Source organism: Vicugna pacos, chromosome X, assembly GCF_048564905.1.
Source record: "Vicugna pacos chromosome X, VicPac4, whole genome shotgun sequence".
In the NCBI taxonomy this organism is placed as follows: domain Eukaryota; kingdom Metazoa; phylum Chordata; class Mammalia; order Artiodactyla; family Camelidae; genus Vicugna; species Vicugna pacos.
The window spans coordinates 63,534,791-63,560,845 of NC_133023.1; the positions used below are offsets into that span (position 1 = coordinate 63,534,791).

The window sequence follows — 26,055 nt, forward strand, 5'->3', positions numbered from 1 at the left end:
AAAGGTATTTGAGGAAATCATGAATGAAAATTTTCCAAATCTAAAGAAGGAATCGGATATCCAAGTACAGAAAGCACAGAGGGTCCCAAAAAGAAGAAACCAAACAGACCCACACCAACACATATTATAATCAATATGGTTGAGGTTAAAATAAAGGAATGATTCTAAAGGTAGCAAAAGAAAAATGAAGACTTAGTTACCAGGGAAACCACATAAGGCTCTCAGGTGATTTCTCTACACAAACACTGCATATATGTAATATATATGCACACACACACACACACACATACAACTATGTGGACACAAACTGTATAACCTAGAAGAAATGGACAAGTTTCTGGAAAAGTACAGTCCACCAAGACTGAATCAAGAAGAAATTGGCCACCTGAACAAACCAATCACTAGAAATGAAAGAGAATTAGCAATTAAAAAATCTCAGTGCGAGCAAAAGTCCAAGACCAGATAGCTTCAATGGGGAATTTTATTGAACATACAAAGAAGAGCTCATACTCATCCTTCCCAAACTCTTCCAGAAGACTGAAAAGGAGGGAGTAATCCCAAACTCATTCTATGAAGCCACAATCACCCCAATACCAAAACCAGAAAAAGACACAACCAAAAAACAAAATTACAGGCCAATATCAGTGATGAACATAGATGCAAAAACCCTCAAAAAAAATATTAGCAAACGGAATCCAACAGCACATAAAAAACATCATATACCATGATGAAGTTGGGTTCATCCCAGGAATACAGGTTGTTTCAGCATACGCAAATCAATCAGTGTGATACACCACATTCACAAATGAAAGGACAGAAACCATATGATCATCTCAATACATGCAGAAAAATCATTTGCTAAAATTCAACACCCATGATAAAAATCATTACCAAGCGGGTATAGAAGGAAAATATCTCAACATAATAAAAGCTATATATGAAAAACCTACAGCTGTGACAGTACCCAAAGGTGAAAAACTGAAAAACATCCCACTAAAACCTGGGAGAAGATAAGGTTATCCACTCTCACGACTCCTATTCAACGTAGTCTTGGAAGTCCTAGCCACAGCAATCAGGCAAGACAAAGAAATAAAAGAGATCCAAATTGGAAAAGAAGAGGTAAAATTGCCAATATGCAGATGACATGATACTATAGAGAGAAAAGTCTAAAAGCTCCCCACAAAAACTACTAGAGCTAATAAAAGAATTTGGAAAGATAACAGGATACAGGATTAATGTACAAAAATTTGGTTGTATTTATTAACAATAATGAATAATCAACAGGAAAATAAAGTAAAGAAAAAATCACTTTTAAAATAGCACCTAAAGTAATAAAATACCTAGGAATATTGAGTTGTATGAGCTGCTTACATATTCTGGAGATCAAGCCTTTGTCGGTTTCACTTGCAAAAATTTTCTCCCATTCCGTAGGTTTTCTTCTTGTTTTACTTCTGGTTTCCTTTGCTGGGCAGAAGCTTGTAAGTTTCATTAGGTCCAATTTGTTTATTTTTGCTTTTATTTCTTCTAGGAGAAAATTTTTGAAATGTATGTCAGATAATGTTTTGCCTATGTTTTCCTCTAGGAGGTTTATTGTATCTTGTCTTATGTTTAAGTCTTTAATCCATTTTGAGTTGATTTTTGTATATGGTTTAAGGGAGTGTTCTAGCTTCATTGTTTTACATGCTGCTGTCCAGTTGTCCCAACACCATTTGCTTAAGAGACTGTCTTTATTCCATTGTATATTCTTGCCTCCTTTGTCGAAGATGAGTTGACCAAAAGTTTGTGGGTTCATTTCTGGACTCTCTATTCTGTTCCATTGGTCTATATGTCTGTTTTGGTCCCAAAACCATGCTGTCTTGATGACTGTAGCTTTATAGTATTGTCTGAAGTCTGGGAGAGTTATTCCTGCAGCCTCTTTCTTTCTCTTCAGTAATGATTTAGCAATTCTAGGTCTTTGATGGTTCCATATAAATTTTATTATGATTTGTTCTAGTTCTGTGAACTATGTCCTGGGTAATTGGATAGGGATTGCATTAAATCTGTAGATTGCCTTGGGCATTGTGACCATTTTAACAATATTGATTCTTCCAATCCAAGAGCATGGAATATCTTTCCATTTTTTAAAGTCTTCTTTAATTTCCTTCATCAATGGTTTATAGTTTTCTGTGTATATTTCTTTCACCTCCTTGGTTAGATTTATTCCCAGATATTTTATTACTTTGGGTGCTATTTTAAAGGGGATTGTTTCTTTACTTTCTTTTTCTGTTGATTCATCACTACTGTAAAGAAATGCAACTGATTTTTGAACATTAATTTTGTAACCTGCTACATTGCTGAATTCTTCAATCAGCTCTAGTAGCTTTTGTGTGGACCTTTTAGGGTTTTCTATATATAGTAACATGTCATCAGTATATAATGACACTTTTACCACTTCTTTTCCAATTTGGATCCCTTTTATTTCTTTCTCTTGCCTGACTGCTGTAGCTAGGACTTCCAGTATTATGTTGAATAGGAGTGGTGATAGTGGGCATCCTTGTCTTGTCCCAGATTTTAGTGGGAAGCTTTTGAGTTTTTCACCGTTGAGTACTATGCTGGCTATAGGTTTGTCATATATAGCTTTAATGATGTTGAGATATGTTCCCTCTATACCCACTTTGGCGAGAGTTTTTATCATAAATGGGTGTTGAATTTTATCAAATGCTTTTTCTGCATCGATTGAGATGATCATGTTGTTTTTGTCTTTTCTCTTGTTGATGTGATGTATTACATTGATTTGTGTATGTTGAACCAGCCTTGTGTCCCTGGGATGAACCCCACTTGGTCAGGATGTATAATCTTTTTTATGTGTTGCTGGATTCTATTTGCAATAAGAAAAAAATAAACAACCCAATCCAAAAATGGGCAGAAGACCTAAACAAGCAATTCTCCAAGGAAGACATACAAATGATCAAAAAGCACATGAAAAAATGCTCAATATCACTAATTATCAGAGAAATGCAAATCAAAACTACAATGAGGTATCACCTCACACCAGTCAGAATGGCCATCATTCAAAAATCCAAAAATGACAAATGCTGGAGAGGCTGTGGAGAAAGGGGGAACCCTCCTACACTGCTGGTGGGAATGCAGTTTGTTGCAGCTGTTGTGGAAAACAATATGAAGATTCATCAAAAAACTAAAAATATGTTTACCATATGGCCCAGCATTTGGGATCTTTAATTCAAAAAGATACCTGCACCCCAATATTCATAGTAGGACAATTTGCTATAGCCAAGACATGGAAACAACCTAATTGTCCATTGACAGATGACTGGATAAAGGAGTCATGGTATATTATACAATGGAGTACTACTCAGGCATAGAAAATAATAAAATAATGCCACTTGCAGCAACATGGATGGCCATGGATAATGTTGTTCTAAGTGAAATAAGCTAGAAAGAGAAAGAAAAATACCATATGATATCACTTATATGTGGAATATAAAAGAAAAAAAGACAAATGAACTTATATATAAAACAGAAACAGACTTACAGACATAGAAAACAAACTTATGGTTACCAGGGGTTAAGGGGATGGGAAGGGATAAAGTGGGATTTCAAAATTTGCAGATACTGACTGGTATATATAAACAGATAAACAAGTTTATACTGTATTGCACAGGAAACTATATTAATATCTTGTTGTATCTTATAGTTAAAAAGAATATGAAAACTAATATATATATATATTCATGTATGACTGAGATATTGTGCTGTACAACAGAAATTGACACAACATTTTAAACTGACTATACTTCAATTTAAAAAGAAATAGAGTGGCACAATGGATAATAAAATCAAAGCCTACAATATGCTGCCTATAAAAGAACCACTTTAGGGTGACAGACACACATAGACTGAAAGAGAAGATGGAAAAAGATAGTTCATGTAAGTGGAAATGACCTGAAAGCAGGGGTGGCAATACACATAACGGACAATATAGACTTCAATACAAAGGCCATAAAGAAAGATAAATAAAGACATTATATTATGGTAAAAGGGGTAAAACAAGGAGAGAATATTGCACTCATTAACATATATACACACAGTGTTAAAAAAGAACCTAAATATATAAACAAATACTAACAGATATAAAGGGAGAAATTGATGGGGACACAATAATAGCAGGAGATTTTAACACCACACTAACATCATTTACAGATCTTTGAGACAAAATCAATAAGACGATGGAGATACTAAATGACACAATAGAACACTTGGACTTGGTTGATATTTTTAGGACATTACATCCCAAAAAACACAATATACATTCTTTTCAAGTGCTCTTGTAACATTCTCTAGGATAGACCTCATACTCGGGCACAAAAGAAGCATCAACTAATTTAAAAGGGCAGAAATTATTTCAAGTATCTTTTCTGGCCACAGTGCCATGAAACTAGAAATGAAACAGGAAGACAAATGAGAACAAAATGGGGGGACTAAACAATATGCTACTAAAAAACAATAGATCAATAATGAGATAAAAAACAATTTAAAAATACCTTAAGACAACTGACACTGGAAACACAACCACACAAAATCCGTGGGATGCAGCAAAAGCAGTCCTAACAGGGAAGTTCATAGCAATACAGGCCTTCCTCAAAAAATAAGAACAACCTTAAATAAACAACCTTACCTACTACTTAAAAGAATTAGAAAAGGAAGTATAAAAACACTTCAATTCAGCCAAAGGAAGCAAATAAAAAAGATCAGGGAGGAAATAAATAAAACAGAGATTAAAAACAATAGAAAAATCAACCAAAGCAAGACTTGTTTTTTGAAAGAGTAAACAAAGTTGACAAACCTCTGGCCAGGCTCATCAAGAAGAAAAGAGAGAGGACACAAATAAACACTGTAAGAAAGGAAAATTGAGAGATTACAAACAAAACCATACAAATACAAAAGATCATAGGAGAATAATATGAACAACTGTATGTCAATAAATTGGACAACATAGAAGAAATGGACAAGTTTCTAGAAACACACAGTCCACCAAAACTGAATCAAGAAGAAATAGATCATTTGAGCAGATTGATCAATATAAGTGAAATAAAATTAGCAATAACAAACCTCCCTGAAAACAAAGGTACAATATGAAATGGCTTCACTGGGGAAATCTACTAAACATACAATATCATACTGATACTTTTCAAACTTCCAAGAGATTGAAGAGGAGGGAATATTTCCAAACTCATTCTATGAAGCCACCATCACTCTAATACCAAACTCACACAAAGACCCTACTGAAAAAGAAAACTACAGGTCAACATCACTGATGAACTTTAATGCAAAAATCCTCAACAAAACATTAGCAAACAGAATCCAACAATGCATAAAAAAAGATCATGCACTATAATCAAGTTGGGTTCATCCCAGGGACATAAAGATGGTTCAACATATGCAAATTAATCAATGTAGTTCACCACATCAATGAAAGAAAGGTCAAAAATCACATGATCATCTCAACAGATGCAAAAAAAACATTTGATAAAATTCAACATCCATTTATGATAAAAATTCTCACTAAAGTGGGTATAGAGGGAACATATCTCAACATAATAAAAGCTATTTATGAGAAACCCACAGCCAACATAACACTCAATGGTGAAAAGCTGAAAACCTTCCCACTAAAATCTTGAACAAGACATGGATGTCCACTGTCACCACTTCTATTGAACATAGTATTGGAAGCCCTAGGCATAGCAATTAGACAAGAAAAGAAATAAAAGTGATTCAAATTGGAAGAAAAGTGGTAAAATTGTTACTATATGTGGATGACATGACACTATATAGAGAAAACCTTAAAGGCTTCATGCAAAAACTACCAGAACTGATAAAAGAATTAAGGGTGAGGTAGCAGGATACAACATAAAGAAATCATTTCCATTTCTTTTCAGTAACAATGAAATATTAGAAAAGAAAAGTAAAGAAACAATCCCTTTTAGAATTTCATCCAGAAAATAAAATACTTAGAAATAAATCTGACCAAAGAAGTGAAAAACTTATGAGCAGAGAAATACAAAACACTGACTCAGGAAATTAAAGACAACTTGAAGAAATGGAAAGATATCCCATGCTCTTGGATTGGAAGAATTAATATTATTATGATGGCCATACTATCCAAATCAATCTAGAAATTTAATACTATCCCTATCAAATTACCCTGGACATTTTTCACAGAACTAGAATAAATAATCCTCAAATTTATATGGACTCACATAAGACACAGAATTGCCAAAGCACTACTGAAGAAAAAGAATAAATCTGGAGGAATAACCCTCCCAGACTTCAGATAGAAGTACAGAGCTCCAGTAATCAAAACAGCATGGTATTGGCATAGAAATAGACATATGGATAAATGGAACTGAATAAAGAGCCCAGAAATAAACCCACATGCTTAATGGTCAATCATTGAGAAAGAAGGCAAGAATATATAATAGAAAAAAGACAGTCTCTTCAGCAAGTAGTGCTGGCAAAACTGGACACTCACATGTAAATCAATGAATTTAGAACACTCCCTTACACCATACACAAAACTAAGCTCAAAATGGCTTAAATACTTAAACATAAGACACTATACACCTCCTAGAAGAAAACATAAACAAAACATTTTCTGACTAGAATCTTAGCAATGTTCTCCTAGGGAAGTCTACCCAAGCAATAGAAATATAAGTAAAAATAAACAAATGGGACCTAATTAAAATTATAAACTTTTACACAGCAAAAGACACCATAAACAAAACAAAAATACAACCTACAGAATGGGAGAAACTATTTGGAATTGATTCGACTGTCAAGGACTTAATTCCTAGAATAAATAAACAGCTCATACAACTTAACAAGAAAAAAACAAACAACTCAATCCAAAAATAGGCAGAAGACTGAAATAAGCAATTCTCTAAAGAAGACATACAAATAGCCAATAGGTACATGAAAAAAAAAGACTCAATATTGCTAATTATCAGAGAAATGAAAATCAAAACTATAACGAAATATTACCTCATATCAATCAGAATGGCCATCATTAAAATGTCCACAAATCTTGTTTATCCCTTCCCACCCCTCCCCCCTAGAAACCATAAGTTTGTATTCTATGTCTATGAGTCTGTTTCTGTTTTGTATTTATTTTTTTTTTAGATTCCACATATGAGCAATCTCATATGGTATTTTTCCTTCTCTTTCTAGCTTACTTCACTTAGAATGACAATCTCCAGGAACATCCATGTTGCTGCAAATGGCATTATGTTGTCTTTTTTATGGCTGAATAGTATTCCATTGTATAAATATACCACTTCTTCTTTATCCAGTTATCTGTCAATGGACATTTAGGCTGTTTCCATGTCTTGGCTATTGTAAATAGTGCTGCTATGATCATTGGGGTGGAGATGTCTTTTTGAAGTAGGGTTCCTTCTGGGTATATGCCCGGGAGCAGGATTCCTGGGTCTTATGGTAAGTCTACTCCTAGTCTTTTGAGGAATCTCCATACTGTTTTCCACAGTGGCTGCACCAAACTGCATTCCCGCCAGCAGTGTAAACAAGATTATACTGTATAGCACAGGGAGATATATACAAGATCTTGTGGTAGCTCACAGTGAAAAAGAATGTGACAATGAACATATGTATGTTCATGTATACATGAAAAATTGTGCTCTAATCTGGAAATTGACACAACATTGTAAACTGACTATAACTCAGTAATAAATAGAAAAAAAAGTCCACAAATGATAAATGCTGTAGAGGGTGTGGAGAAAAAGGAACCCTCCTACACTGCTGGTAGTTATGTAGTTTGATGCAGTCATTATAGAAAACAGTATGGGGATTCCTCAAATAACTAAAAATAGACTTATCCTATGATTCAGCAATACCACTCCTGGGTATATATCCAGAAGAAATTCTAATTCAAAAAGATACATGCATTCCAATGTTCATAGTAGCACTATTTACAATAGGCAAGACTTGGAAAACACCTAAATGTCCATTGACAGATGACTGGATAAAGAAGCTATGGTGTATTTATACAATGGAATAATAATCACAAAAGAGAATAAAATAATGACACTTGTAACCACATGAGTGGTTCTGGAGATTGTCATTCTAAGTGAAATAAGCCAGAAAGAAAGAAAAATACTGTATGATGCTGTTATTTGTGGAATCTTTATAAAAAAAGGCACAAATGAACCTATTTACAAAACAGAAACAGACTTTCAGACAGAAAATAGACTTATGATTACCAGGGGGAATGAGTGGGAAGGGATAAATTGGGAGTCTGATATTTGCAAATACTATTATATGTAAAATAGATAAAGTTTCTACTGTGTATCATGGGAACTATATTCAATATCTTGGAGTAACTAACAATGAAAAATCATATGAAAATGAATATATGTATGTTTAGGTATGGCTGAAACATTAAGCTGTACACCAGAAATTGACACAACATTGTAAACGGACTATACTTCAGTTGAAAACAGAAGTTTAAAAAAATAAATCATATGTGCTGCAATCTAGCCAAAATTACATAAAGAAGAAAAACAAGATAAAGGAAATGATGGAGATGTTTCTAAGGATCCAGGAATCTTTCCCTACATTCCATTCCTACTGTTTGATTGCATTATTGCAACTATTATGACTTAAGTAACTGTTGTGAAAACTGGTTTTATCTAGAACATAAAAGTATAAATGTCATGTTAGCAAAATGTATTGCCACATGGAGAAATCTGCTTTTTCCCCCTAACTGATATGCAAATATGCAAATAAAATACAAACTCCAGGAGGAAAGGTATATTTTTATTTACAATTTAATTTAATTTAAACAATATATTTTTTACTCAAGAATATTTCATGGCTGATGAAAGTTTGGTTATTAATGCAAACTGTTTATTATCCTCTGTCATTTCAGTCAATGAATCAAGCAGAAAATTATGGAATCAACAATACTTCACTTTAACATTTCCCAAACCACCCCAGCCAGGTAGAAAAACGAGATCAAGACCTTCAGAATTACAAATCACAGTTCCTGTAAGTAATGAAAAGGTCATTTTTAACTAAATCTAAGATGATAGAATGTATAAATATAAATAAAATATAAGTCATTTGAATTTTGCTACCTGTTGGAATCATATATTTTTAAATGTATGATTCCCTGTAAAGCAGATTACCCCCAACTATTTCAGATGAAACTTTTATTTGTATGTGGTTCTCCATTTCAAAGGCATTATATAGCCCATAGGCTAGGCAAGCTGGAGAGTCTAATGCTGCAACTGATGGGATCTCTCAGGAAATGTTTACCAGCTGCAAAAATATCTAAAATTTGAATCTTAGAAAGACAGCCAATCTTGATGAGATTTCAAGGCCTCTCCATGTTCTTTAATCTGGCATTCACATACTAGATACACAGAGATTCATGTTTTCTACTGCTTTTATAAAATGGAGTTAATCTGTTAATCTATCAACTAACAGAAGCACTAGCCTACAGAGCTCACCCATGGTGATGTCAGAATATATTTTAAAACATCTCCCAAAGCAGAGTTACAGTCAATGCTTTATTCAAGGACCATTTATTACATTTGTAGAGATCCAAGTTTCATCCTTCTCTTTACAGTTTTCCTTTAAGCCCATATAACCATTTCACTGACTGGAGATGTCCCTACTGGATAGCTGAAGGATTATAGCAAGTAAATGTAAAATTAGTCTATGTGGCCACTATGACAACCAGATTTGAGAAAAGTTTGGGTGGGAGTGAAAAAAATACACTATTGCTAAACCAATTAATGTGGATAAAACACTTGTTTTATTTTATGTCTTTGTTTTTGGCAGTTCTTCTTAGAAGAAACTTAGACTCTCAATTTGATCAGAGACCTGGAAAGCAAGAGTAGAAATCAGGCTAGGCCTGAAGCCTAGAGAATCATAGCATATCACAAGAATTATTATGACAATATTCAGGGGCATCAGCTTATTTCTTATCTAACTTGGGGCTGAAGGGTACACAAAATGTTTCAAAAGAGCTTTCCAGGTAGGACTCCAAAGGGAACCTACTATCAGTTGTGAGGACAGAACCTGAAATGTCATGGATCATTGTAGGCCTACTCTGATCCCAATATGAATCACTGAGGAAACTCTGAGGTTTCTCCTAAATTCATTTTATTTCCAAAATGGAATTATCTCACATACAGAAAAAAACACTCACAGAACATTGAAAAAGAAAAAAATGCAATTTTTAATAGATAGTTATTGAAAAGCTAGATTATTTCTTGGATTCAATATAAAAAGATATAACTTGTTCAAAAAAAGCTTATCATTATTCTAATCAATCTTTTCAGAGACATGACAAAAGAAATTTAGAAGAAGTTCAGAAGCCAGCTCATATATGGATAAGGCATTCTTTAAGAAAAAATTTTCTGAGGCCATCTATTCACTTAACTGTCAGGAGACAGACTTCATTCAGACATCCTTATTCTCCTATAACCCATCCTAAAAAGGCACAAACTAAAAAGTCCAAAGACGACAATAAAGGAACAACTTTGAAGAAAGTTTCCAAAAAAAATACAGGCCCACATGAAACAACTCCAGGATACAAGATAACAGTAAATGATGATAAACCTAAAAGAGGAAATGAAACAGATAATACTCCATCAAAATCATCCCATGAAAGTAAACTATCTGAGAAGTCAAAGTGTAAATCAGAAACAATCCCAGAATCCAAATATTCTAAGTCAATCTCAATAAAACATCAAAAAAAGGATAAGAGAGATTCAAAAAATTCCAAGGAGACAGATATTGAATCCATATGTACAAAGAAGTATTCTAAGAGCTCAAAAAACAATTCGGATGTCAAATCAGAGACTAGCTCAAAAAGTAGTTCAAATATGGATTCAGTGATGTGTTTTGAAGAGTCTGGTGCTGAACCCATGGAATTTGATATGTGGTTGAAGAATTACTCACAGAATAATTCAAAGAAGCCTCCAAAGAAGGATGCAAAAAAGGATGCAAAGAAGGGTTCTGATGCTGAATCTGTAGATTCAAAAGATGCAAAGAAAGAGTCAAAGAAGGGTAAGAAAGATGGTAAGAAAGATGATAAGAAAAAGAGTGCAAAGAAGGATGCTGGGTCCACTGATGCAGAATCTGGAGACTCAAAGGATGCAAAGAAAGATTCAAAGAAGGGTAAGAAAGATGGTAAGAAAGATGATAAGAAAAAGGATGCAAAGAAGGATGCTGGGTCTACTGATGCAGAATCTGTAGACTCAAAGGATGCAAAGAAAGGTAAGAAAGAGTCAAAGAAAGATGAGAAGAAAAAAGATGCCAAGAAGGATGCAGAGTCTACTGATGCAGAATCTGTAGACTCAAAGGATGCAAAGAAAGATTCAAAGAAGGGTAAGAAAGATTCAAAGAAAGTTGGCAAGAAAAAGGATGTCAAGAAGGACACCAGTTCTACTGATGCCAATTCTGAATCTGAAAGGGATTTTAAAAAGGGTAAAAAAGATTCAAAGGAGAAGAAAGGTTCAAAGAAAGATGTCAAAAAGAAGTCTGCAATGAAGTCTGAAGAGTCTACTGAAACTGAGTCTGATTGGGAGTCAAAGAAGGATAGAAAAGATGCAAAGAAAATTATGCAAGATTCAAAGAAAGGCACCAGGAATGATGCAATAAAGGACGTGGAGTCTACTGATGCTGAATCTGATGTGTCTTCCAAGAAAGACCTAAAGAAGTCCCAAATAGTCAGAAGCTCAGATGCTGAATCTGAAGAGTCACTGTATAAACTTGGGCCTAAAAAGAGAGAAGCTGATGAATCAGATGCCACATCTACAGATTCAAAGAAGGAAGCACAGAATCTAAAGAGAGAATTCAAAATGCCATCCAGAAGGACTACATTCAAACAAAAAGAAAAAAAAATAGGTGCAGGTAGAGTTCCTCCATCAAGGGAAAGACCACCACTACCTCCTTGTGAGCCTTTACTGCCATCACCTAGGGTCAAACGTCTCTGTCAGTGCCAGATGCCTCCTCCACCTCCAAAACCAAGATATGCTCCTTTGGTATGTTTATTCTTGTTTTATCTTTAGAAAAAATTGGATTAAAAATGACAGATTTTAAAAGTTTAAATTTATATTTTTTCTAAAAAGTAGTTCTCTTTTACTGGAATATTGACAAGTTTAGGTCTCACAGATGAGAAAGATGAAGAGTACTTCAAAAGGACTCAAAAGTTGCAAAACAAATGCCAAAAAGTGAAGAATAATATTTACTCTGGAGCAGAGAATTGGCTTGTGATTTAAGAAAACATTTACAATTACTTGTAAAAAGAGTCATATTACAAAAGTGGTTAACTATTTTATACTTAAGATTAAACAAAAATGAAAATTGACTAAAACTTCTAAAGGACAGATTTAAGTGAGATATAAAGACACTTCCTAGGAGGTTGCTGAATATAGCAAAAACTCAACCAAAATTCAGACATAGCAGGGTAGAAAAATAACATACTAGGATACAGATATGCAAAAAATTGTTTAATCCATATCTGAACTAAATAAACTTTTTATGAGCTGTCATTCTTACTGCTAATCAGGAAAAGATGTTAACTTGCCAGAAGTGACTGGGTCTTCTTTGGTTTATAACAGTCTCTTTGAGGTTAATCCAATCTTTTTGGAGATACTCTGGAAATTCAAAGTTTCTATTTCTCACTTCCCAAGGATCCCTTTCTTCCAAAACCTGGCTGTAAGGGGAAGCTTAGTTAGACATCTCATTTTGGATAGAAGGGCTCCTGTTCCATTGTTGTCCTCCCTTGCTGGCTCTCCGATTATTGGTTGAGGTGCATTCATTTGAATGGTTTCTGGTCTCTGTTTCCTCTGCTTTCACACAGTGTTGTCTATTCTTAGCATGGTAGGTCTGATGCTATCTGTCCTGCTAAACTCAGAACATCTGTATATTGTGGCTGAGTCTTGACCTTGAGCCTTATAATTAATTAATTTTCTCCCTCCTTTTCTCCTATTCCTCCCAGTCCTCTTATTCTTCCTTCACAAAGGGCTTCTAGTATCTTCTTGATCAGTGAGAATCTCCCTTTACCTTGTGTTTCAAGTTTTTTCTATCCCTGGTTTATAATAAAATTTTATGTATTGATCTTCATTTGCTCTTCATATATCTTCCATTTGGGGGAGGGATTTATAAATTCCTTTTATCTCTCTCAAAAAGCCTGAATTTCTCTTGGTGGACTTAATATGTCAGCTTTGATACTCAAAGCTGATTAATGACTCCCTTGTTCAGGGGTCAGTCTTAGAGATTGAGTTAATGAGTGGATAGCCACTAGAGCAACAAGATTTATAAGAAATGAAAATATATTTGTGGATAATTTTAAGGTAAATGAGAAAAATGGACCCTCAAAAAGTTGAATTCTTTTCCAAAAGCATCTTTTTTATGAAAAATAAGTAAAATACAAGAAAACAAGTTGGAGCCAAGGGTTAATTTTAATTGTAAGAAACAATTTTCAGGGCATGTTCTGGGCTTGTATATATTCATACTAGGTCTCTTTAATACACTTCTATCTGCATAACTACCATCCAGTTAGGCTCTTTCATCCCTATCACTTAACTGAAAGTATTCTTTTCAAGATTACCAAATACCTTTTTGTAGCCACATATTCTGGTTTCTCTTCTCTCCTCATGTTACTTTACAATCCAGCAGCATTTAAATCAACCTTTTCTTCTTTTTAAAAACACTTACTTTACTTGACTGTATGCGTTCCTGTTTTTCTCCCTACTTACTAGTTGTATTTCACCACCTTTATTGTATCCTACTGTTCTTCCCCTTTAATGTTGGTATGATATAAGACTTGGTCCTGGGCCTTTTCTATCTAAAATTCTCCCTTGGTGAGTCCATCCAATTCAATAGTTTTAAATATCATCTATGTATTGATGACCCCAAAATTAATATATTCAGCTTTGGTCTTTCCAATGAATTCTAAATTATTTATGTCTAATCACCTACTTGAAAATTTCAGTATAGAATCTACTAGGCATCTCAAACTTAACATATTTCAATAATACTCAACTCATCCTAAAACCTATTCTTCCCCAGTATTCTCCACCTTAGTAAGTGGCACTGTTGTCCACTCATTTGATCTTTTAAAACCTGGATGTAATCTATGATTCTGCTCTTCTCCTCATCCCCCCCTTGTAATCAATCAATAAGACTTGTCTACCATAACTCCAAAATCTATCATGGATCAGTTCACTTCTTTCCATCTCAATCACTTCCACCTTAGTGGTCCCCATCATCATCATCCTCTTTGCTGAAATACTGCTGAAATACTAATCTTGCTACCTCTACTCTCCACTGCTTAAAACATTCTAGTGGTTTCTCATTACATTCAGAATAAACTAGGCATCTTACCTTGGATTTCAATGCCTACATTATTCAGTCCTTGCCTATTTTCCATCCTCATCTTGAACCAGTTTTCCATTTCATTTTATGACCTAGGCAAACTAGCATTCTTTTTATTTCTCATACACATTAAGATTGTTTTCTTGCCAAGCATTTGCATATGCTATTCCCTCTGCTTGGAATGCTTCTCCCCAGATCTTTGCATGACTAATACTTCTCATCATTTAGTTTTTCAGATTAAATATTATATTATCTCTTTAGAGAAACCTTCCCTGATTACCATATCCTACGTCATCCCCTCTTGCAACAATACTCCAGTCACTCTTCTAACCCTGAATCTTATTTTATTCCTCTTCATAGAATGTATCTTTATATAAAATTCTATATTTATTTATTTGCTTATTAATTATATTCATCATTTGAAATCAGGCTCCATGCAATAGTGAACCTGATCTGTTTTATCATTCCTTTATCTGAAGTTCCAAAAGCAGCACGTGGCCTACATTTGATCAGTTAAGAAATTTGGGCTCTCTAAAAGAGCTGTAGATCATATCACCCTAGTGGCTTCTGACATCCATTTATCCAAGCAGTTCTACTCTAGCAATATTAGACTAAAGTGACCAAACAACAAACATTTTGGAAGTGGGGCAGAGAAGTCACAATAGAGCAGTTTACATTCTAAGCGGATGTCTGAAAAGGAAACATATGTATCCTTCTTGCATGTGTGTGGGGAATTTATGATGAGACTGTGTCATGTATCTTAGGTCTCTTTTAGTATGAGTTTGAAGAACCATGCCCTTACTCCTTCCACCAGAGTCCTGTTGGTTCTCATAGCAGCACATAAGTAAGGCTAGTGCCTTGTTTCAATGTCAGCTCTGTTTATACTCCTGGATTAAAAGAATTCACATTTGAAATTATGTTTGTAAAGCTTGACATGATCCTCCACTATGGATGAAGAATTCATTATATTCCACTTACTGAGGTGGAAAACTAGAGTGTTAAGTTTAGAGTGTTTTGTTTTCTATTCTAATTTTTTCTTTCTATTTTTTTATTTAGAAATAATTGAGATACATCATTATATTAGTTTCAGGTATACAACATAATGATTGGATATTTATATATATTTAGAAATTATCACCACAATAAGTCTAGTTAACCTCCATCAATGTGCATAGTCACAAAATATTTTTATGTGTGATGAAAACTTAAAATCTACTTTCCTAGCACTGTCAAAATATACAAACGGTATTATTAACTAACGTTACCCTGATGAATGTTGTATCTCCATGACTTATTTGTTTTATAGCTGGAAATTTGTACTTTTTAACCCCTTTCACCCATTTTATCTACTCCCTACCATCTCCACATCTGACAACAACCAATCTGTTCCCTGTATCTCAGTTTTTCTGTATCTCTGTTTTCTGTTTTTGTTTTGGGTTTTTTCATTGTTTCTACATATAAGCAAGATCATACAGTATTTGTCTTTTTCTGTCTAACTTATTTCACATAGTGTAATTCCTCAGGTTCCATCCATGTTGTAAATGGTAAGAATTCCTTCTTTTTATGACGGAATAATGTTCCGGTGTGTGTGTGTGTGTGTGTGTGTGTGTGTGAATATATATATATTCATATATATATATGTATATATATATATTCTACAATTTTATTTTTAATCAATTGATGGATACTTACATTGTTTCTATGTCTTGTCTATGTCTTAAATATTGCTGCAATGAACATGAGAGTGTGTATATCTTTCTGAGTTATTGTTTTCATTTTCTTCACATAAATACCCAAGAGTAGAATTTCTGGGTCATATGTTGGTCCTATTTTCAATTTTTTGAAAACCTCCATACTACTTCCCTGGTGACTGCACCAATTTACGTTCCCACCAACAGTACACAAAGGTTCCCTTTTCTCCACATCCTCACCAACACTTATTTCTTGTCTCTTTGATAACAGCCATTCTAACAAATTTGAGGTGATATCTCATTGTGATTTCGATTTACAATTCCCTGATGATTAGTGATTTTGAGCACCTTTTTGTGTGTCTGTTGGTCATCAGTGTGTCTTCTTTGAAAAAATGTCTGTTCAGATCCTCTGTCCATATTTTAATTGAATTTTTATTTTGCTATTGAGTTGTATGAATTATTTATATATATTTTATGTTAACCCCTTATCAGATATATGATTTGCAAATATTATCTCCCGTTCTGTAGATTTGTCTTTTCATTTTGTTAATGGCTTCTTTTATATGCAGAAGCTTTTTAGTTAGATGTAGTCCCACTTATTTAGTGTTTTTTTTCTTTTTGTCATTGCTTTTGGTGTTAAATCCCAAAAATCATCACCAAGACTGATGTTGAGATGCTTCTCTGTGTTTACTCCTAGGAGTTTTATGTTTTCAGGTCTTAACATTCAAGTCTTTGATTTGTCTTGAGCAGATTTTTGTGTATGATTTATGATAATGGTCCATTTTCATTCTTTTCCATTTGGCTGTCCAGTTTTCTCAACACAATTTATTGAAGAGACTGTCTTTTCCCCTGTATATTCTTGTCTCATTTGTTGTAAACTAGTTGACAGTATCTGCATGGGTTTATTTCTGGATTCTCTATTCTGTTCCATTGATCTAAGTGTCTCTTTTTTATGCCCAAACTATGCTGTTTTGATCACTATAGTTCTGTAATATAGTTTTAAATCAAGGAGCTTGATGCGCCCTGCTTTGTTCTTTTTGCTCAAGACTTCTTTGGCTATTTGGGGTCTTTTATGGTTCCACACAAATTATAAGATTGTTAGTTTTATTCTGTTAAAAACGCTATTGGAATTCTGATAGGGATTGCATTGAATCTGTAGATTGCTTTAGGGAGTACAGGCATTTCAACAATATCAATTCTTTCAATCCATGAGCATGGAATAGCTCTCCATTTTTTGTGTATTCTTCAGTTTCTTTTATTGTTGCCTTATGGTTTTCAGTGAACAGGTCTTTCATCTCCCTGGTTAAGTTTATTTCTAGGTACTTTATTATTTTTGATGCAATTGTAAATGGAATTGTTTACTTAATTTCTCTTTCTGTTGTTCGTTACTAGTGTAGAAAAATGCAGTGGAATTTTGCATATTGATTTTGTATCCAGCAGCATTATTGAATATATTTGTTAGTTTGAACTATTTTTGGTGGCGTCTTTAGGATTCTCTATATATGGTATCAAGTCATCTCCAAATAGTAACAGTTTTACTTCTTTTCTGATTTGGATGTCTTTTATTTCCTTCTCTTGCCTAACTGCTCAGGCCAGGATTTCCAATAGTATGTTGAATAAAAGTGGTGAGAGTGGCATCCTTTCCTTGTTCTTGATCTCAAAAGAATAGCTTTCATTTGATATCACTGAATATTATGTTATCTGTGAGGTTCTTATATATGACTTTTATTATGTTGAGGTATGTTCCCTATGGAACACTTTATTGAGTTTTTATTATAAATAGATGTTTAATCTTGTTAAATGATTTTTTAACATTTTTTATTGATTTATAATCATTTTACAATGTTGTGTCAAATTCCAGTGTTAAATGATTTTTAAGTCTATTGAGATGACCATATGTTTTTAGCCTTCATTTTATGAATGTAATATATCACATTGATTGATTTGCTGATATTAAACCATCCATCCATCCCTAGAATAAATCCCAGTTGATCATGGTGTATGATTCTTCTAATGTATTGTTGAACCAAATTTGCTAATATTTTATTGAGGATTTTTTGCATCTATGTTCATCAGGGATAGTGATCTCTTTTTTTCTTGTGGTGTTATTGTGTGGTTTTGGTATCAGAGTAATGCTGGCATCATAAAATGAGTTTGGCAGTGTTAATTCCTCTTCTATTTTTGGAAGAGTTTGAGAATGGTTGGCATTAATTATTTAAATATTTGGTCAAAGTCACCAGTGAAGCTGTTTGGTCCCAGACTTTTGTTCGTTGAGTGGTTTTTGATTACTGGTTCAATCTGCTTACTAGTAGTAAGTCTGTTTAGCTTTTCTATTTCTTCATGATTCAGACTTGGTATGTCATATATTTATCTCTTTCTTCTAAGTTGTACAATTTGTCAGTGTATAATTGTATATAGTAGTCCCTTATGGTCATTTGTATTTCTGTTGTATTTGTTGTAGCAGATGTCTCCTCTTTCATGTCTGATTTTATTTGAATCAGCTATCTTTTCTTCTTGGTGAATCTAGCAAAGATTTATCTTTTTTTAAAAATCTTTTTCTAGAACCAGCTCTGAGTTTCACTGATATCTTCTATTGTTCCTTTGGGCTCTATTTCATTTGCTTCTTCTCTGATCTTTGTTATTACCTTCTATCTGCTAACTTTGGGCTTAGTTTGCTCTTCTTTTTCTAGTTCCTTGAGGTGTAAATTTAGTTTACTTAAGATTTTTCTTGTTTCTTGAGGCAGGCATTTATCATCATGAACTTCCTCCTTAGATCTACTTTTACTGCATTCCAAGTGTCTTGGTAAGTTGCAATTCCATTTTTATTTGTCTCAAGGTATATTTTGATTTCTCTTTTTATTTCTTCTTTGAAATATTCATTGTTCAATACCATGTTGTTTAATCTCCACATGTCTGTGATTTTTCCAGTTTTCTTCTGGTAATTGATTTCTAATTTCATGCCACTGTGGTTGAAAAAAAATTTTTGATATGAATTATTTCTTCTTAAACCTATTAAGACTTGTTTTGTAGCCTAACATGATCTATCCTTGAGGATGTTCCATGTGCACTTGAGAATAACATGTATTTCACTAATTTTGCATGGAATGCTCTGTATATATTGGTTAAGTTCATCTTGTCTAATGTGTCATTTAAAACCAATATTTCCTTATTGATTTTCTTTCTGTATGATTAATTTTTATTTATGCATTTTAGTAATAAAAGTAATACAAATTTATTACAAAAAATAAAGCAATACAAATATATAAAGAAAATTATATACCCTCATGCCTACTCCATACTTCCCTACACTTGCATCCTCTTGCAGTAATCTATGTTAGCAACCTGGCGTCCCTTTTTCATTTATATCATCTTCTTCTATTTAGAAACATATGTAAGCGGATAGATTGATAAATAGATAATTTGTTTTGACTGAAATAAAACTATTCATATGCAGTACTTTATAGCTTACCTTATCACTCAATGATATCCTGGTCATCCTTCTAAGCCAGTAGATATATATCTAATGTTATTGTTTTATTTCCAACTTATTTATGAACACATACATAATTTTGTGTAATGGGATATTTTACATTCAGATTAGTTTTACTTCAGTCTTTTAATTTTGTTTTCTCCCCACTTCCCATTTCTACTTTCACTCATTGCTTCCTCTTATCTCCTCTGTAGATAACACTTATCAACAACCTACTATGTATCATTCCATACTTCTCTCCAAGATTTACTTTACTATATCAAACTTTCAAGCACACTCACATACACACACACACACACACACACACACACACACATACAGGGTGGGGAGGATTAGAGGATGGGAGGAGTGGTACAGAGATCAGGAGAGAGAGTGAAGGTTTGTTACCATTTTATTTAAAGACAATGAAATAATACATACTTCTCTCCATCCCGGTCAGAAATAGATGCTTTGGTTCTTACTTTTGCCATTCTAATGGATACAAAATTATTTCATTGATACTTTAACTTGTGTTTCCTTGATTACTATTGAGTTTTAACATCTTTTGAATGTTTTGTGTCTGCTTGAGTTTAATAATTTCAGAATTACTTCTTTGTATCCTTTGTTTATTTTTCTCATTATTTATGTCTTTTTAATCAATTTATGAAACATTCTTTGTGTATTTAGAAATTAATTCATCTGTCTTCTTTTTGGATTGTCCACAACTGTCATATGTCTATTGATTTTTTTCATGGTTTATTTTGCTGTACAATTTTTTTAAATTTTTATAAAGTCAAATATATTTGTAATTTCTTTTATTTATTCTTGGCTTTCTATGTTGGTGGAAATTATCTTCTCCATTGGATAGTTTTCAGTGGGGACTAAAAAAAAAAAAACCACAAAAACTAGTCCTCAGTAAATAATAAATTGTCATCAACTCCAAACTTCTGAGCATTGTGATAACTGAGGTTTTATTGCACTGAAATACGTTTTTAAAAAGAGATTCCCTAATCTCTCCCAAAATAATTAAAGTTGTTGGAAAATAGGAAGTGCCATGCATGTTGTATAATTTAATGGCCACTATCTATAGTTTTGGAATCAGACAACTTTAATTTGAATCCTTACTCTATCACTTAGTAGCGGGATACTTTTAGGGAACTTTCTTTATCATTTGGAGCATTATTTTCCTCAAATGTAAAATAGGGCATTAACAGGACATTCCTTATAGGAAAATGAAGCATATAAAATACCTAGTATAGGATCTGGTGTTGTATTATTGCATATTCATGGAGCCCCAGTATTATTAAGATTCCAAAAATAATGACACATATAGATTTTAATTTCATCCAGACTATATGAACACAGGTAAAAGAAACCAACTCAGTACAAATTGTTTAAGTCAATAAATAAACCAATCAATATTTTAATTGTCACCTTCTGCTCAATAAAATCAACCGATATCTTATCTCATTCTCTAGCAGGTATTGTCATTTACTGAGTGCACAGATGTTACATGGCATTTTACTCAATACTAGGCATTTGATTAAATAACATCTTGTCAATTTCCACAGTTAACTAAGGGATCAAAAGAAGATCAATCAAATAACTAGAAAATCCAAAAAAGGAGGCTACAAGATGATTCATTGTTGTTATTCCAGGAAAGTAGATGTCATCTGCATAAAATTAGAATGCACTTCAAAGTACTTATTCTATCTGAAATAAGCCAAACACAAGTTCAAGTTAAACAGGTAGGGACTGTAGAACTGTGGGGCCTGGTTTAATTCCTACATTTTTTTTTCCTGAAACACATGCTGCTTCATAATAAAATAAGATAAGTAAGTCCCTTTCCTACTTTGGGCCTGTTCCTTCATCTCCAAAATGAGGACTCAAACCTAGATGAACTATAAATTGAAACAGGTGTGGAACAGCATAGTAGGAGGGTTTTGGTGTTCTCTAGTGGTGCCTGAGAGAATTAGGCCATATGTCTTCCCATAATTGACTTGGAAAAGGGATGGAATAGGGATGGAATAAGGATACCCCTAATGAGGTAGCAGAGATGACTGAACTACTAGAAGTCAAGAAATAATAATGACATTGAATGAAAACCTTATAGACTCCTTCTTAGGAAAGGATAGAGGAATTCTTAGGTACCACTCTGATTTCTAGAGTTTTTGGAAAGAATTCAAAGATGTATACACAATACAGAGTCATGACTTAGGAGGTCACTTTTTTTTCTGACACTGTAATTACCTAATTTGATCCTTTTTTTTTTCAAAGCTACAGTTGTTTTTAATTTGAAGCCATCTCACGGCATTTCATGATGAGATTTAGTATAGTGTAATGGCCCAGACATAGAGAAAGACATAAGTACATATTAATGTTAGTTTGTTTTTATTTTGTTTGCTGGCCACTTCCATATCTCTAAATGATGTATTTGTATGGCTTCTTCTCAGTTGTACATGTTTTCTATTGGTTTTCTTCCAAAATGGATGAAGATTTTATTCATCTGCATCATTCTCTCTCCCCTCTTTCTAATATGTTTCTAGTTTTGTTTTTAGTTCATTTATTAGCTACCGTTGTAATTCTAATTTTGTATTTTTAACTTTTTTCTAAGTGCTTTTGTATCTTTAGTTCTCCTTTCTTATCCCTTCTCTCTAGTTATTTTTTAAGTGCTCCTTTAATAGTCCCCTGTAATAACTTTTGCCAAGTACTATGGCCTTGTCTCCATCCTCATTACTTTGTGACCTCTTGCTTTCATTGGAAATGTGTCTCCCCCCTCAGCTTTCCTGAATTTCTACTACTTTGGTTTTCTTTTGTCCTTTCTAACTACTATTTATCTATATTCATTTCTGTCACTTTTTAGACCTCAAAGCTGTTTTCTATGGTTCAGTTGTTTTTTACTTGTACTCTTCTCTGTATACTATCTTTGTAAGCTTTCTTCTATTATTATAGCTTCAATTTTCACTTTTCTGTAGGTATTTCCAAATATGTATCCCTAAACTATTTTTTCATCCATACTGTTTTTGGCTATCTCTTATTTTCTATCAATTTCTAAGTTGTAGGAGACAGGAAAAATAGATTTGAGATTTAACTCTATCATTAAGTAGTAGAGTTTTGTGTGTGTGTGTGTGTGGGATTTGGGTTAAGTCATCTGACAATGAGAATAACAATGCCTAACCTACTCATTAGAACAAACTGCTATTAGGTTCAAATTAGAAAGTGGGTGTGAAATAGTTGTGTAAATGCTAGATCACCAAAACAAAGGTAAGACTTTATTAGTGTTATTGCTGTCTTTATGACTTCACTTATATTATTCTCCTTTTTTTCTACAATTGGGTTCCCATCTGTAGTTGTCTTCTTCAAAGCTCAACTTCCCCTAAAAATCCTATGACACTTATTGTTATCTATTAATTGGGTTGATGTTAATATTGTCTTCCAACCAGACTGAAAGCTCTTCAAGGGCAGGAACCAAATCCTTTTTATTAACCATAGCACCTAGAACATTTTTTGGCATGTAGAAGATAGTTAATATATATATTTGACTGATTAAATTTGAAAATTTTCCAGACCAAGCTCTGTTTTTATTATTTTATAAGTTGAAAATTTATATTTAGAATATATTTAGAATAATTTGTGGTACTCAGTAAATTGTCCATCGTCATTTCTTTGTTTCATCTGTCAACAAATATTTCTTGAGCAAATATTCTACGTCAAACACTGAATTAAACAGTACAGATACATACCTATTTCTGTCATAAAACTTAAGCTTTTCCCCCAGGAAATGAAAATGCCTACAGCTCATCTTTCAATTGTCTTCTCTCTTGAAACTAGAATAGAAACATGAAATATCACATGAACATCTCACCTTTATATTCTTTCCTTATCTACTTTATTCTTGAAAACTAGAATTATAGGTCTTTAGAAAAATATTTTATAAATTTCAATAATTAAGATGAAAACATTAATTTTGAAAGGAATAGATAATTCCCTTGTCTTGATAATAGCTATCTATCAAAAACTTACAGAAAACAGTTAAATAAAGTCAAGATATATTTTCATTAAGATCAAGAATAAGATTAGGATACTTGAGAGACATCTTTAATTCTTTTTCTTTCAAAACTCTTATTGGATCCTGTTACCTCAGGATGTATCTAAAATCTGGTCACTTCTCATCAACTATATTGCTGTCACCCTGGTCCCAGCCACTATATATCTCTCCTATATTAATGCAGTGGCCTCCTAAGAGTTTTTCCTGCTTTTAATCTTTCCCCTTTATATTCTCAGCACTGCAAATAGAGTGTTCTTTTGAAAAATGTACATCAGATCATGTCAGTCCTCTGCTTAAAACTTTGCAGAGCACCTGTTAAGAGTGATTCAAATGCTCTGAATCTTAATTGTGGCAGTGCTTTGACAAGTGTATATATCTGCCGAATTCAGCAAGCTGTACAAATAAAACGGATGCAGTTTATTGAACATAAATTTAATTGATAAACTTGATTTAAATGTATTTAGAATTAACATAGGTAAATTAAACTGAAGAGAAATAAACTAACTTGAAAACAACAAAAACTAATACCTCACCATTTCACTCAAAATAAATGTCAAAATGCTTACAATTGCCAACAATGTCCTAGATAATCTGACTTGCTGTTCTTTCCTATTTCATATTTTCCTCTTCATCAATCTAATGAAGCCTTAGCATTGGCATCCTTCCAAACATCTCAGAAATACTATTTAGGGCTTTTGCACTGGTCCATTCCTCTACCTAAAATGTTAATTCTCTCTTTCTAATATTTGCTCAAAATTTAATTTTTCAATGAGGCTAATATAACCACACTATTTAAAATTGCAACAGTCTCCACCATTGCATGCCAATCCTTGCCTCATCTACTTTTTCTGTGAAATTTGCTACCTTCCACTATGTAATTTACTTACTTGTTATGTTTATTTTGTGTATCCTCTCATAAAAAAAAAACTCTAGGCATAAAGATGATGATTGCAATACTGGCTGTAAGAGAAAAACTTTGGAATTAAACTAAATGTATAAAATTAGAAGAGCGGTTTATCAAATATGAAACAAAATAGCATGCATTCATTGAAATACTATGAAACCTTGAGAATTAGAGAAATAAGTTTATACTATAATATTGAGAGAAAGGAGGAGGGGAAAGTACTATGGGCTTGTAACTAAGCAAAAACCTGCATGTTTGTAGACAAAGAGTAGACAGTAATATGCAAATGTGAAAACACTCGTATTAGTGTGGTAGAATTTGAAGAGACTATCAGCATTCTATTTTTTATATTTTTATATTATCAATTTTTGACGTTCTAGTCCACTAAAATAGTCGTGAGATCTTAGATTCATAAAGTAACATTACCTAGGACTTGATTCCTACACAAATGCTGGTGGTTGGACTAATATTCAGTACTTCACATCTTTCAGCAGACATTAGAATCACCCAGGAAAGTTGTTTAACATTGCTGACTCCATTTCAGATTTTTACCTGGTAGGTAAGAAATAATAAAAATGATATTTAAGTTTCCTTCCACCTATGACATTCTGTGCTTCATTGTAGTCCTTAACACACCAGGAACTCTCTATAATTAGAAGATAACATTCTACTTTTTTAATTTAATTTTTTCTACTTTATTCCTCAGCCTGAAGCAAAATGGATTCACAAGCTGCTTTGAAGAACAGCTGAGCACTTTGTTTCACAGAATGGCCTTACCACAGTTAACGCTAGCTACTCTCAAATGAGCATTTCTACTTCTGTGGAACTGTAATAAATAAAAACAAGTCTTCCGTGAGCACCAGGAGCTGAATTTTTACGTGTAATTTATAAAGGTGATTTATAGAGATGTGTGCTTTATTTACTAAAAGTCTGACCTACTGAAACCAAAATACTGCAGCATTTTACACCACTTCACTTTGGAAGGCATTTCCGAGTTTAGGTTGAAAGTTGACAATCTTCTTTGGAAAGCCCTTATCATGTTCAGTTAATTGTCTCTTTTACTTTACATTAAGAAAAAATTAACAGAGAATGGAAGGAACTAGACCTTTCACAGTGTTAAAAGAAATAGAGAGCTATATGTAGATATCAATCCCCTTCTGTGTATATATATACAGAATCCCAAATGCAATCATTTACCTTTAGACATTTTTTCCTTTATTACTTTATTTAATGATAAACTGCAAGTTCCCTAAAAAAATAACAGACATTTATCAACCATTTCACATATATCCATGAATATGCTTGTCCATTCTTTCTTGAAATAAGGAAAAGGATGTGGGATGAAAGATAGATACATATATAGATACATAGATAAATAGATACATAGATATAGTCTATTCAGGCTGCTATACCAAAAGTACCATAAACTAAGTAACTTATAAAGAATAGAAAGGTATTTCTCAATTCTGGAAGCTGGGAAGTCCAAGATCAAGGCCCCAGAAGATATGATGTCTCATAAGAGCCCAACTTCCAATTCACA

At 33.2% G+C, this 26,055-nt stretch overlaps 1 protein-coding gene across 3 annotated transcripts in view; it reads left to right on the top strand.

Annotated features, from left to right (window-relative positions):
• CYLC1 (cylicin 1) overlaps positions 1-25,380 on the top strand; it is a 47,460-nt gene extending 22,080 nt beyond the window's left edge. The window contains exons 4-7 of one of the 3 annotated variants that reach the window (XM_072955843.1): positions 8,939-9,057; positions 10,359-12,065; positions 18,839-18,897; positions 25,222-25,380. In XM_072955843.1, the coding sequence (XP_072811944.1) occupies positions 8,939-9,057; positions 10,359-12,065; positions 18,839-18,897; positions 25,222-25,321 (1,985 nt within the window). In that variant the 3' untranslated portion in view covers positions 25,322-25,380. Of the gene's footprint in view, positions 1-8,938; positions 9,058-10,358; positions 12,066-18,838; positions 18,898-25,006; positions 25,032-25,221 lie in introns of those variants that run through there. The other 2 variants (XM_072955844.1, XM_072955845.1) reach the window with 2 other exon arrangements.
• Positions 25,381-26,055: the final 675 nt, after the last annotated feature.